Source organism: Acipenser ruthenus, chromosome 16, assembly GCF_902713425.1.
Source record: "Acipenser ruthenus chromosome 16, fAciRut3.2 maternal haplotype, whole genome shotgun sequence".
Taxonomy (NCBI): Eukaryota; Metazoa; Chordata; class Actinopteri; order Acipenseriformes; family Acipenseridae; genus Acipenser; species Acipenser ruthenus.
The window spans coordinates 29927893-29941208 of NC_081204.1; the positions used below are offsets into that span (position 1 = coordinate 29927893).

The window sequence follows — 13316 nt, forward strand, 5'->3', positions numbered from 1 at the left end:
GAAATTAATAAAAAAAAGAAAGAAAAAAAGAAAAACAGAAGCCCTAATTGTATTACATCAGCTGAAAAAACTCGCTGCACTGGCCTGCGCCCACCATGTAGCTATAGCGTGTTCTGCAGAAATTGTTACCCTCACGTTCTTTCCGTTTCCTGTGAACTCAGCCGGGAGCCGAGACACGTGAAGGTCAGTAGGAACTGCAGATTAGTAATCGGCGCATTTCTTTTGGGTACCTGCTTCACTTTTCTTCTTGATCGCTTTTTCTTAAAAAAAAGAAAGAAAGAACAGAAAGAAAGACACCACATGCACGGATGGACACGCAAGGAGTGACTGCAGATCCTCAACTCCAGCAGTTTATCGAAGTGGAGTCCCAGAAACAGAGGTTTCAGCAGCTCGTGCACCAAATGACAGACGTCTGTTGGGTAAGGTTAGGCGATAACCGAAAATACGTAAAATTGTTTTGTTGGTGGACAACGCAAATTTTAATTACATCTAGCTGCATAAGAAAGAACAACAATCAGGGCATCTAATAAAGAAAGCATACGTTTCTCATTAGTCTAAATACGTCTTGCTGAAACTTAGCCCGTAAAAAAGCTTGCGCATGTTTAGTACCTGGCTGTGTGTTTATATGCACCGAGTTGCATATGTCTGTGTAGTGGTATTTCTTTGAAATAACACGATGCGTTTGAGATGTAAGTTTATACAGTACCATGGTGTTAATATATAAACCACTGGCAATCACACCGATGGCGATTGCTTATTTAGTTTTTAGCTGTAGTTACACAGAAGTAGAACTAAGTAATGCCCAGAGACACGTTAATGGCTGAGGTGTGTTTGGGGTTATTTTGTTAACACTTATGGTGATGTATATAACAAAATAGTATAATGACTGGGATGAGCCCAAGTCACTGTGCAAAGCTAAAACTATTGAATGGCAGATAAATAACTCACACATGCTACCAATGTCCTGATTTCCAGAAAGGTATATGTTTGACAGCAGTGTTTCTTTGTCTGTAACAGGAGAAGTGTATGGACAAACCTGGACCCAAGCTGGACTCCCGGACAGAGACGTGCTTCGTAAACTGTGTGGAGCGCTTCATTGACACAAGCCAGTTCATTCTGAACCGACTGGAGCAGACGCAGAGGGGCAGGGGGTCTTTATCGGAGAGCATGTCTGATTAAGATACCTGCCCTGCAACATGGGCACAGACATTCCCTAACACTTCAGCCAGGCTGCAGTGTGCATGTGGGAGGCACAGACTTTTAGCAAGTGGGCATTTGATGGTTAAGGAAGAAAGTTTTGCCACCTTGTGCCTCAACATAACGTTACCATTATGCCACAGGGTTGATTTTATCTTGGCCCTACCCCACCCAAGCCGATTTTAAGGGATGTCAATATGCAAGATTTCAGTGTCTGTTCAAACTGTCGGAGTTGTCATTTTTGGAAAGTCTTTGGGGGTCACATTCAGGTTGCACCCTTTTAATGAGAAATCTATATTAGTCAAAGCTTGCCTGTATGTTAGAGCTTTGGTTTACTTTCATCATGTATAATTTGTTCATGTATTTATTCCTTGGGGAGAATTAGTATTAACCTATGGAAAGGTCATTTGCTTATAACACCAAGAATAACACAGTGTAACAACACTATCTTCCTGGATGAAGAAACTAGCTTCCTGAATAACTTAGTGATGTGTAATCATTGATTTTAAAGCTATGTTGGGTTTCCAGTGTTGTACTTCCACAAACTGATTCCAATGCCTGGTTATTGACAAAGACATGTTTGCAGATTTGATCATGGCCTTCCCCCAGAGTGAATGGACAACGTTTGTTTTATTTCTGTTTTCATAACATTGGGAACTGCTATGGTATATATCCAAAGTAACTGAACCCTGCCCTGTTCAAATTGAAAATACAGAAAACTGAAGTAATTCTGTTTCTTGTTTATTTATTTTTATTTAATAGTAAAAATGACTGGATTCTTGGTAAACATTAACTGTTAGGTATATTTATCAATACAATCTGAAACAAATACATGGACAACGAACATCCTGTTAAATTAACAGGCAAAACACATGACTATGCGTAAAAGAAAAGCAGCATCCAATACAAATTTGCATAAGGTCAAGTTGAATTTATTAAAAGTGTAAATGTTCCTTTAAAGGTCACTGCTGGTTTCCAGTGCAATACAGGTAATGAAAGCTCATTTGGCAAGACAAACAGTATTTTTAAAAAGCTGGACTTTTAAATTTGGCAACATAGAGCATTATGATACAGTCACTGTTCTATCTTAATTATTTAATTTTATTATAAGCTACATTTCTAGTAGATTGTAGCCCAGGATTAAAAAAAAAAAAAGTACTTCACATTTATTTAGTAGAATTTTTTTTGCATGTTAGTGTTTGGTTCCTGAACATTAGTCAACCAAGTCACTTGGAGGAATACTGTTACAATCAAATACAAAATGGTCAGTTCCTTATTAGATTCAAGCCTGCTGAAATATTACCAAAGAAAGCGTAATAAAGTGCATCCGGTAAAGATGACAGTCAGATGTACCACCGATTCTCTCCTCAAATTATGAAGAAAGTTCTATTTGAGTCTTTGATGAGCACCATCCTCGTCAATGTGATCACATTTGAACTACAATGTTAAGAAAGTATTCTTTAACAATAAATGTTTCATTCCTGTTATTTAATACTGCAAGACTGAATTGTATCAAGAGTCTTATTGTTATAAATCTCCTGTTTGACAATTTCAGGCTTTGTGTTTAAAAGCTTTTACTGTATGTATTTGAAATACAATAAACAGGTTCATACATAAGCTGTGTACAGTCGCAACACAGCAATGAGGCCGATCAGAAACCAGCATTATAGACAGTTTTTTGAAGGCTGCAGTGCTCTGAGTGGGTGATTGTTATGGGTTAAGGCTAGCTGACACTGTTGATGGGAGTGTGGAAGAGGGCGTTCATAATCTCCCAGGAAACCTCAAGGCATCCCATCTCGTGCCCTGGGATGGACCAAACTGAATCGTAAAAGGCAGGCTATCATCAGATTTGGCCCCCACGGGTAATTAAGACAGTCCCATTCCTCCGGATCACATTCTCAGGAGAATATACTTTGCTGGCTCCCCCGCCCTGCCTGCTGTCCCTCTGTCTCTGCCTCCTGGCTGGCCAGTGCCACATAGGGCTTCCCCCAAGGCCCTCCTCTCTGTCCCCTGAGGAAGAGGGGCAGGGTGTCCCAGGTGAAGCTGATGTCCTTGAAGGCATGGAGGAGAAAGATGCCCAAAATGATGGTGAGAAAGCCGCTGAAGGTGCCCACGATGTTATCGGCCCCCATTCTGTTCCACTCCTTGAAGAGGATGGCGGAGCAGGACATGACGGCAGTGGTGAAGAAGACGTAGTAGATGGGCGTCACGATGGACGTGTTGAAGATGTCCAGGGCCTTGTTCAGGTAATTGATCTGCGTGCTGATGCAGGCCACCAGGCAGATCAGCAGGACCCAGAAAAGGGGGTTCTTCAGCACGCTTTGTCCCATGACCAGCTCCTTGATGCCAATACCCAGGCCCTTGACGCAGGACACTGAGAGGGAGCCAATCACAGAGCAGATCAGCACATAGACCAGCACGTTCTTCTGGCCATAGCGAGGCCCCGCCACGAAGATCAGAATCAGGCTGCTGACCACCACACTCACAGCAAAGACAATAAAGCCTGCAGGGGGAGATGTAATGAAAGGTTTATGAAGGGTCCACACAGAGGCTAGCCCTTTGCACAGGGGAGGAGATACTGTCCCAGTGATTTAGAGTTTGTATATTGTACAAATCAAAGCTTTGTTGCGTCTATTGACAAGTTCTCCACGGGAAATGTGTATTTCAAAGGATAGTTCCTTAAGACTCCAGGCATTTCCCTAACAGTACTTGAAGAACTAAGAAAGCTTCTTTATCTAGCATGCACATAGCAATACTGGTATCTTGTAGCTTAAAACTTCAATCTTAACTTAGTTCAAACTTAAAAGTAACATCTGTATGTGTTAATTGGGATTGCCCATTTTAAATGAAAAAAATGGATTATACCACTTTCTATAGCACAGCATTAAGATCAAAATATTGAGTCGTATATTCTAATTTAAAAGTTAAAATAAGTTTATGTTCTGGATTTCAAATACTGTCAAAACTGTATAAAAAAAAATATATATATTTTTAAATGGTCACTTAAACTGTCTTTATAAGTGGGTTTGACAGCATTTTTCTTTGAGTGCAGTAGGGTAAATGAGTCTCGTACCAGGATCCTTGAGTTTCTCCGCCATGGCGTTCAGCGAGTCGACCTCCTCCTCCTGGGGTGCGTGGATTACCATCACGCTGGAGCCCAGGATGCACAGCACACAGCCCATCTTCCCGTGGACATTGAGACGCTCGTTCAGGAAGTAGGAGGATAGCACAGCACTGAGGAAACAGAAATGCGTTGGGATACCACAACACTGCTCTTTACTATAACCATGGTGTCTTGAGGGTCTTTGAAAAGTGTTGTTCTTTCCCCTGTAGCTTTTTATTTGATGGGGTTTTATAACTACTGTAAAACCTTTTGCAGAAGTATGCATGTGTGATCACACAAATCATTTACGTGTACCTACATACAAAGTATGATCAAGATTCAATGGTGTGTAGCCAAGCCTTTTTTTGCAGCGTGGTAATAACAAGGTACTGCCAGAAGTTCTTGCACAAGCATGCTGAAGCCCAAAAAGTATAAGCAGTCAGCTGGCTTGGGAAAAGATAAATCTACCAATAAGCCCCTTCATTGCAGTACATTTATATAATATTAATATTATATAAAATTATTATATAATATTAATATTCACCAACAGGATAGGTGCCTGGCAATATACATTAGGACCTTGCATAACAGTTCTCACCTCACCAGTACACTCAGGGCTCCCAATGGTGTTACCAGCGTTGCCGGTGCAAAGGCATATGCAGCAAAATTGGCAGCTTCTCCCGCCCCCACTGTAAAATATCAAGATATAAAACTAGACTGAAGCGCATTTGATCATTACATACAAGGTTGCCTTTCCTTGACTGCTGTTAAATAAACCAACACAAGACCAGAACAGTTTTATGAATGTCAAACTTTTTTTAATCCATCTAAGGCTTAAACATTCTTCAAATAACTCATCGGTTAATTTAATATGAATAGGGCTCATTGATTCCCATTTAGAAATGTCTGTGGGTGTCAATCTTTGGCCAAACTTTCAGAATTTAAAGATCCCAAACCCACAGGGGGATCTGAAACAACCAACACTTATGAAAAAAGACACTAAGGGAAGTGATTCAGCAAATACAATAGGGTTCAGAGTTAATGTTTAAAGCAAGGCTGCAGATGAGACAGGCTTTGTTAAAGGGCTCAGCTGGCAGACACTTAAATAACCAAGCCTGCACAAAAACTCATTTCACAAGGCACAGTCTCCAAAGTAACAACTCAATATGAGGTTTGTGCAATTAAACGCATTACCCACTCGTCACATGAATCAGGGCTGACCTGACTGCCCACTGTCGTTTGATTCTAATTCTTTTTTTTTTTCCCCCCTTCCAAACCCTTTATGCTGAAGTGATAAATCAACGCGGAAATGTAGACAGTCCTCCTGCTTTTTTGGGGACTTACTTGAAAGCAGCCCAGCCCACCACAGCCACTCTTTGAGGTATGCATGTCCACCTTGACCTAAACAATCGAGAAGAAACGTGTTAAGCCTTGAGAAACAGTGTCATCTGAAGAACAAGCGTTTACTTTCCCCAATGTCTTCAACACTTACAGACATAGCTTATTTTAGTATTACTAAATACACCACCAAGAGATAGTTATGGGTGACTAAATATAACTACATTTAAGAGTATATCTTGTTACTAGCAGAGTACTAATAAAAGGTTTAATAAATAAAAAAAGCTTTCAAATGCATGTAGAACAGATAAGAATATTGCAGTATCTGCAACATTTTCAATGTTAGCAGCAGGGCCCCCTTGATGTTGCTAAATGAGATGGGCGTGACTGCCTCTCATTCACCTTTCCTGTACTGGGAAAGAGCACTGAAATACAGGAATTGTGTAGAGTAGTAAATAGAGTAGTAGATCAAACCTTGCCAGCAGGGGTCACAATTGTGTACAAAAAAATGAAAAAAAGGTCATCTTGATATTTTTAGGAAGTTGGTTGTTATATATATATATAAAAATAATGTTATTAATCGCATACATACCTGCTCGCATTGAACCCTTGCTGGCTAGTCGCAAAAGACCTTTCTTCTTTAGAATGAAGCTTCCCCCAATAAATACACTTGAGCTGATTGCAAGTCCTAGGCCGATGTAGAAATCATAGCGGTTGGCTGGACTAAGAGCAGCCATCTATGTGAAAAGTCACAAGTAAGTATAGAGTACATGAGCAAACTTCAAGTTTGACAGTAGCGGCCTACAAATAGCAACAGCGCAATGAAACTACGAGGTACAATTAAAGTGAAATACTTGGATATTATAGGTATGGCCCATTTGAAAAACAAGCTTCAACTAAATCACATACAACTGTACACTTCTCCTAACCTACACAGTAGTATACTGTTGTAAGTATGACGACATTTCGAAATCCGGATTACCTTTCGTAATCTTCAAGATATGTAGATTTCTTTGATTTATACTTATTGGGTAATTTTAAAAATGAGAAGCAATGATGCTTGTTAAAAAATAAAAAAAAATAAAGTTTTCAAACACTTTACTAGTAATATATACAGATTGTTAAGTTTCGAAGTAAACCCTAGTAGTGTGAAGGCAGCTAACGTAAAATAACTTCACAAGTTTGAACCATAAGTTTTTATTATTATTATTATTTTATTTTTATTTTGCTAATGACATATAATTAATTAAAAGACAGGGAACAGTATTTAAGTAACAAACTAGCTAATATTAAAACTGTAGCCTTCAGTTTGTAACTACTCGCATTTACTAAATACAAATGTATTAAAACGCTGAAAAATAAATAAGTGATATATTTTATTTATTTATTTATTTTAACAATAACAATACACATTCTCACAGATACATCCCTTACCTTGCTTTAGCAGTGCTCTTGGCTCCTGGCACCAACATCAACAACCAACACTCACATCAGCGGCTCCACTTCCTGCTTCAATGCAAGGTCTCGCATCCATCGTCCCAGGAACAGCCTACGTTAGCCAAAACTGGTTTTCTATTACATGTATGTAAATGTGATTCGGTGGCAGAACACGAGCATGGTTTTCTTCATTTCACTCCAGATCTGATATATACTTTCATATGATCCAATCTATTATATCGCCGGCGATAGATCACGGGACACGGGTCGGAACCTTTCAGCAGCAGGTTTTGTTTTCATCGGTCAAACCAGACAGAACAAAATCCGCTTAGCTGCTTGTGTGTATCTGCTTCGTTGTTTTCGTTTGGGGAGTTTGTCGGTTTGAGAAACAACGATTTCAAGAGGTATTTGTTAAAAACTTACTAAATATTCGCTATTAGATTTACACCAATAATGAGTATTCAAAACTGCAGACTACCATTTAAATTCATAACTGAAAGCTATTTAAACCGTAACATAGACTTACTGTTAAGGAACATTATTTTAGAAAGCAAGACGTGTGTACAGACATTGTAATTAAAACCAGTCACCAAGACAGCTATGTGGGTGAAGAAAGAAGGTGTAGTTGGATCACGGGTGGATTCCTACTGCACAGCAGTTCAGCCATTCCAGGTTTTACAATGAGCTTCCTTAGCCACAGTGTGTAGGTAACAAGCTCACGTGTGTCTTGTTAAACTCGTAGAAAAACAAGGAATGGATCGAACTGCTATGCAGTGGGAGTCTTGTTTCCGTTCCTGTGAATATTGTTAACTTTTTATTTTTATTTTTATTTGTATTATTATTATTTTTTTTTAAGTTAGGTTTACTTGAAGCTTTCACATGCAGAACAAAAAGACCAAGGTGACCTCCAAAATTAAAGGTTAGTAAATGCATTTAATTATGGTAATACATTGTTGTTGTTGTTGTTATTATTTATTTCTTAGCAGACGCCCTTATCCAGGGCGACTTACAATTGATACAAGATATCACATTATTTTTACATACAATTACCCATTTATACAGTTGGGTTTTTACTGGAGCAATCTAGGTAAAGTACCTTGCTCAAGGGTACAGCAGCAGTGTCCCCCACTGGGGATTGAACCCACAACCCTCCGGTCAAGAGTCCAGAGCCCTAACCACTACTCCACACTACTGTCCTGTATTATTATTATTATAATAATAATAATAATAATAATAATAATAATAATAATAATAATAATAATAATAATAATAATAATAATAATAATAATAATACATTATATATTATATTCTGTTGGCATATACCGGTATGTGTGTATACAGTGTATGCATGGGGTTCAGGTTAGAGATAGATAACTCTTAAACATGTGTAGAAGTCTGCTAACAATCAGCACACCACTGTAAAGTGTGTGTTAACAAGATTTCCATTTAACCAGTTTGTTCATTTTCCTTGTACTTCAGTGGGGAAAGCTGTCTCCAAGAACAAAGATGATGCCCCTCACGAACTTGAGAGCCAGTTTGTTCTGCGTCTTCCTCCGGTAAGAAATGGGCAATTAAATCCTCATTATCGACAATTTTTTGCGGAGCAGTAATTTTGTCAAACTAAAACAAACACTGATTGAAAACGGTCTCTGTATTGACAGGAATATGCCTCAACCGTGCGGAGAGCTGTGCAGTCTGGAAGTGTAAATCTCAAAGACAGGCTAACCATAGAGCTGCATGGTTAGTATACTTCAGATGTTATTGGTGTTAACCAATTCTTTTAAGTCTTGATGGTGATCCTGGAAAGATCTGCAAAAATGTCCTTCAGAAATAACTAATTGCTTGTTTATACTGTGTGTATATAGATTTGTATTGTATAATATTTCTTATTGAAGTTTGTTTGGTAGCCGAGTCCTTCTGTTAATATTTCCTTTGGGGGTCTTTTTTAAAATCACGCAGCATTTCTTTTCTATTATTTCAAACTCTTTGTTTGTCTCTTCACAGCCGACGGGCGCCATGGGATAGTGAGAGTGGACCGGGTGCCTCTTGCTTGCAAGTTGGTTGACCTTCCCTGTATTCTTGAGTCTCTCAAAACTGTGGATAAGAAAACATTTTATAAAACTGCTGATGTTTGTCAGGTATGGTTTTTAGGGGTGGTTTTTCAATTGCTTTGGTAATGAAATAGTTTTTGTTTCTGTCACTCAGGCTGTTGTACTCAGATGTCATAAAAATTATATTTCTTCCACCTGGCTATCTGCATGAAATATCCCGCAAGTATCAAATTGTTACCTTGATTATGGTTTCTGGCAAATGCTTTTTAGGACCCCATTTCAAAGTGATGGAATAGAACCAGTGATGAAAAAAATAGACTTCCCTTGCTCTTAATTGTTCTAGTCATGTTTAACCTTTTAAAAAATGACTGGGCTTCTTGTGTTCTTTGTGAGCAGATGCTGGTGTGTACTGTGGATGGAGATCTCTATCCCCCTCTGGAGGAGCCAACAGGTATTACAGACCCCAAGAACAAGAAGAAAGACAAAGACAAAGAGAAGAAGTTTGTCTGGAATCATGGCAGTAAGTATCATAACACTCAGCTTTTTAGGAAAGCACAGCAATCCTAAACCCACCGTCCTATTAAGGGTTTCATTGGACTCTCATTTGTATGCATTTATTATAAATATCTGCTTGCATTAATTCTGCATTTAACCAGGTGTGTACAATAACCAGGATTACCACCGAGTTATAATTATATGTACTTGTGCAATACACAACATTATGCAGCTGAAAGATAAGCCCTCATGTGTCTCTTCATCTGTGGTGTGTTGGGGTATTGCACATGCATTCACACTTTTTGTCATGGTTTATTTCTGATAGTACTTTTTACCTGATTTTTAGTCACATGCCCGCTTAAGAACACCAGGAAGAGAAGGTTCAGGAAAACGGCGAAAAAGAAGGTAAACTCTCTTTAAAAATGAATTTGAATGCTAAAGCAGATGTATTTCCTGCTAATGTGTTTGTCCTCTTGATCTTCTAAGAGAATGGCCTGGATTGTGTGTGTTTGTAATGCGCTGTCACTGATGTATTCAAGATAGAGATTTAACATCAGTTGACTGACAAGGATGGGTAAAACGCCTACTCTCTGCCTAGGATAAATTTGTTTGTAAAATTCTATTCTATATAATTTTTTTTAATCTTTCATTTCATCTCTAATGCATTTGATGGCATAATGCCAGGTGCTCTTAGTTGTTCATTCACTGCTGAGCATTTCTAATGGTGTTTGATTTTGTTTTGTTTTTTTAAAACCACACCTATAACATGACAGTTCTTTACTTACTAAAGCCTACCAATAATTCTCTCATTATTTCCAGTATATTGAGTCCCCAGACGTGGAGAAGGAGGTGAAGAGGTTGCTGAGTACAGATTCTGAAGCTGTCAGTGTTCGTATCCTTGTGATTGCACTCTTCCCACGGTTCTATGTAAATCACGTTTGATAAATGTAAATATTTCAGTAGGGATGCAATTTACAGTGGCTTTAACAAGCTCTTATAAAACGCAATAAAATCAAGCCACGAACCTCCTAACCTGACAGGCAGTCCTCCATAGCTTATATGGGAAATGCTGCCGAATCCTTTGATTGATGTATGCCATGAGCCATTGACATGTTGGTAACCACTGGCTGAGTGATCCAGATACCAAAACAGGCTTTATTTGTCAGGCCCATACAAAAGGTTAAATAAAGCAAATACAGCACTGTTATGTCATAGTTTAACAAACTTGGGGTTTAAATTCACACATGAATCTGAAATTCCTTTAAAAAAAAAAAAAGGCGGTATGTGTATTTTTCACATTCTTTGCATTAGCAATCTCAACAAGTAGGTTTATTTTCGTGTGGGTGGTAACATTCATCCCACTGCTCAACCCCTTCACTGTGTGTCTGTTGAGCCCTGTGGGTTCTGGTTGTGCTTTCCTTGACCCCGCTGGGTGTTCAGGATGGGAGGTGATAGCTGAGGATGAGACGAAGGAGGCAGATAACCACGGTTCACTGGCTAATCTTGACTCCTCTCCCGGGACATCAGGGCACAAGCTGGGCCACGGCTCCTCAGGTAGGGTGGAAAATAAACCACAGATTCCAAATTATTGAGGACATAGCAGCTGGCTGCATACGGCACTGCAGAAGCCTATTATTTATCAGATTAGTTGGACTATTCCACTCAATTGATAGCTCAGGTTTTCTGAAACTTTGCATGGATCTTACCATGAATATAGGCTACCATGATCATCTATTTCAAGACAATCTTGGGTGTGCCCCCATGTCATTTCTTTGAAAACTGTAACTTGTAGTTCAAGTACATGGTCCAAGGTTTGCTGCTCAGTTTTCAGAGTGAATGTGTTCTCTGTTCTCAGTGGAGAGGGACGAGCTGCGGGAAATCTTCAACGACATCAGCAGCAGCAGCGAGGATGAGGAGGATGAAGGAGACCGGCACGAGGATGAAGATCTCAATATCATGGACACCGAGGAGGATCTGGAGCAGCAGCTGCAGGAGAAGCTGAACGAGTCAGACGGGGCGCGGGACGAGAGCGAGGGCAACAACCAGATAGGTAACATCACTCACTTTCACCAAGGGCATTCTTTAAAGGTCTCGGGCAAGACCCTTCATCATTTTTAGATGATCTGCATAGGCCTGAAACTATTAAAGTTACTTTAAAGATGTTTCCATGACTATGAAACACTCAATGGTAAGATAACTAAAAAGAACCAAAAATATTAAAGACCAACTTTTTGAGTAGAAGTCTTTCTCAAAGTCTTCAATGTTTAAAATAAATTAGATTAGAAGGCTCCTCTTCCTCACAGCACAGAGCGTAGAGCAGGGTTAAAACATGTAAAATAACTGTCTGAAGTAGAATCATTTTGATTTTGTGGATCAAGAATAATGTTGTTCCACAAGAGGGCAACCGAGTAACAAAAAGATTTTGCAGACAGCAGGGGGAACCAGCGACTAACAAACAGTAGAAGACAAAACCACCAGATTTTAGAAATGTTAGAAAGTGTGTGTGCATGTGTGTATTAGTACCCCCGATTGTATCAAGTGATTTAAAACATGCACTGTTCTTGTTGTAGTTTTAGAGTTTCAGGTGCAGATCAACAATGTAAAAAACAAGCTCCAGGAAACACAAGATAGAAAGAAGCAGCAAGAAGATCTGATCATGAAGGTGGAGAACCTGGCTCTCAAGGTAAGACTGAATGCTGCTGTGGGCTTCATGGTTTATTCCTAGTCTCGACCTGTGTAACGTTTTATGGTCAATGCAATAGCGATGGCAGTTCAGCTATTGGGATTTATTGCCTCATTCTTCATGAGTCCTGTCAATGGGTGGTATGAATGCCAGTTAATGTTACGTTTTTTCAAGGCTATTCAAATAGTGGTGTTAAAATGTATCTTGCCTGTCTTGTTTTCAAAGAATCGCTTCCAAACCTTGCTGGATGAAATAATACAAGAAGAAGAAAGACTCATGGAGCAGGTGAGTAACAAACCAGTGTTTTGGAAGGATGATGACGACACTGGAGACAGAAGCCCGGGATCAGTTCTCAGGAAAGATGCCGTTTTAGGGAGGTGCTAGATTAATAGGTGCAAAAGAATATGTCCGATTAGCAGCACATCAGTCAAGCCTCTCCATCTGGAGGTATAAGTGGGAGGGCAGAAGATCATATGTGCCGCCCCATAATCCATGGTTTATGAGTGCATTTTCTGCACAACTAATTGGTGAACTACTTTATCATAAGATCGGAATAAAATGACATTGGGAGATAAAAACATAATGTTAAAACATGTATGTACTGGATGAGTATTGTTCAGATGGAATACTAATATTTGTTCCTATGAAACTACTGGTTTCTGAGGGGAAAAATATATTCTATACATCTTTTCGTTCTTGTGCTAGAGAATGTATATGATGTGTGTACCTTCTGTGTTCCCCTATGAACAGCTGGCTTCGCTGCAAGAACAGTTGGATTCCCTGATTGAAAAGTGATCTCCTTAGCTGAGGTTTAATAGCAGGGGGCAGTGCAACCACAGAGCTGCTAGTGACCAGGCCACCACAGACGACTAGAAACTTCCAGCCCTAATCCCTTCGATTGAAGGACATTCCTTACATGACCTGGTCTACCGCTAAGTGACTCAGAACGTGCACAACATTTTTACTGAGTACAGTACTTGTATTCTCTTATTTTGTGGGCTGTTTGTTGCAT

The 13316-nt window shown here is 39.4% G+C and overlaps 3 protein-coding genes across 4 annotated transcripts; 2 read left to right on the forward strand and 1 right to left on the reverse strand.

The window, feature by feature from the left end:
- The first annotated feature begins 108 nt into the window (after positions 1-108).
- On the forward strand, positions 109-1925 carry LOC117412240 (mitochondrial import inner membrane translocase subunit Tim8 A). Its single transcript, XM_034020418.3, has 2 exons — positions 109-419; positions 1018-1925. The coding sequence occupies exons 1-2, from the start codon at positions 309-311 to the stop codon at positions 1177-1179; spliced, it is 273 nt and encodes a 90-aa protein (XP_033876309.1). The 5' UTR covers positions 109-308; the 3' UTR covers positions 1180-1925.
- A 182-nt stretch (positions 1926-2107) lies between these two features.
- On the reverse strand, positions 2108-7206 carry LOC117430645 (magnesium transporter NIPA2). Its single transcript, XM_034050933.3, has 6 exons — positions 7073-7206; positions 6231-6375; positions 5645-5701; positions 4899-4989; positions 4271-4431; positions 2108-3700 (listed from the first exon to the last, which is right to left on the reverse strand). Exons 2-6 carry the CDS (start codon positions 6373-6375, stop codon positions 3096-3098), a joined length of 1059 nt encoding a protein of 352 aa, XP_033906824.3. The 5' UTR covers positions 7073-7206; the 3' UTR covers positions 2108-3095.
- Positions 7207-7346: 140 nt separating this feature from the next.
- LOC117430644 (transcription initiation factor TFIID subunit 7) lies at positions 7347-13316 on the forward strand. 2 transcript variants are annotated; one of them, XM_034902922.2, is made up of 13 exons: positions 7347-7479; positions 7932-7994; positions 8555-8631; positions 8737-8815; positions 9080-9213; positions 9523-9646; positions 9968-10026; positions 10441-10513; positions 11062-11175; positions 11477-11671; positions 12192-12304; positions 12530-12589; positions 13055-13316. In XM_034902922.2, the coding sequence occupies exons 2-13, from the start codon at positions 7955-7957 to the stop codon at positions 13097-13099; spliced, it is 1113 nt and encodes a 370-aa protein (XP_034758813.2). In that variant the 5' UTR covers positions 7347-7479; positions 7932-7954; the 3' UTR covers positions 13100-13316. The 2 variants fall into 2 exon arrangements, with proteins under 2 accessions (XP_034758813.2, XP_034758814.2); XM_034902923.2 differs by having other exon boundaries at positions 7379-7479; positions 7936-7994.

Coding starts and splice junctions, on each gene's coding strand:
- LOC117412240 (XM_034020418.3), top strand. CDS start 309: ATGGACACGCAAGGAGTGACTGCAGATCCTCAACTCCAGCAGTTTATC. Junction 420..1,017: donor AAATGACAGACGTCTGTTGG/GTAAGGTTAGGC, acceptor TGTCTGTAACAG/GAGAAGTGTATGGACAAACC.
- LOC117430645 (XM_034050933.3), bottom strand. CDS start 6,375: ATGGCTGCTCTTAGTCCAGCCAACCGCTATGATTTCTACATCGGCCTA. Junction 5,702..6,230: donor CAAGGGTTCAATGCGAGCAG/GTATGTATGCGA, acceptor TCGATTGTTTAG/GTCAAGGTGGACATGCATAC. Junction 3,701..4,270: donor GGAGAAACTCAAGGATCCTG/GTACGAGACTCA, acceptor CTCCCCCTGCAG/GCTTTATTGTCTTTGCTGTG.
- LOC117430644 (XM_034902922.2), top strand. CDS start 7,955: ATGCAGAACAAAAAGACCAAGGTGACCTCCAAAATTAAAG. Junction 8,816..9,079: donor GCTAACCATAGAGCTGCATG/GTTAGTATACTT, acceptor GTCTCTTCACAG/CCGACGGGCGCCATGGGATA. Junction 9,214..9,522: donor AAACTGCTGATGTTTGTCAG/GTATGGTTTTTA, acceptor CTTTGTGAGCAG/ATGCTGGTGTGTACTGTGGA.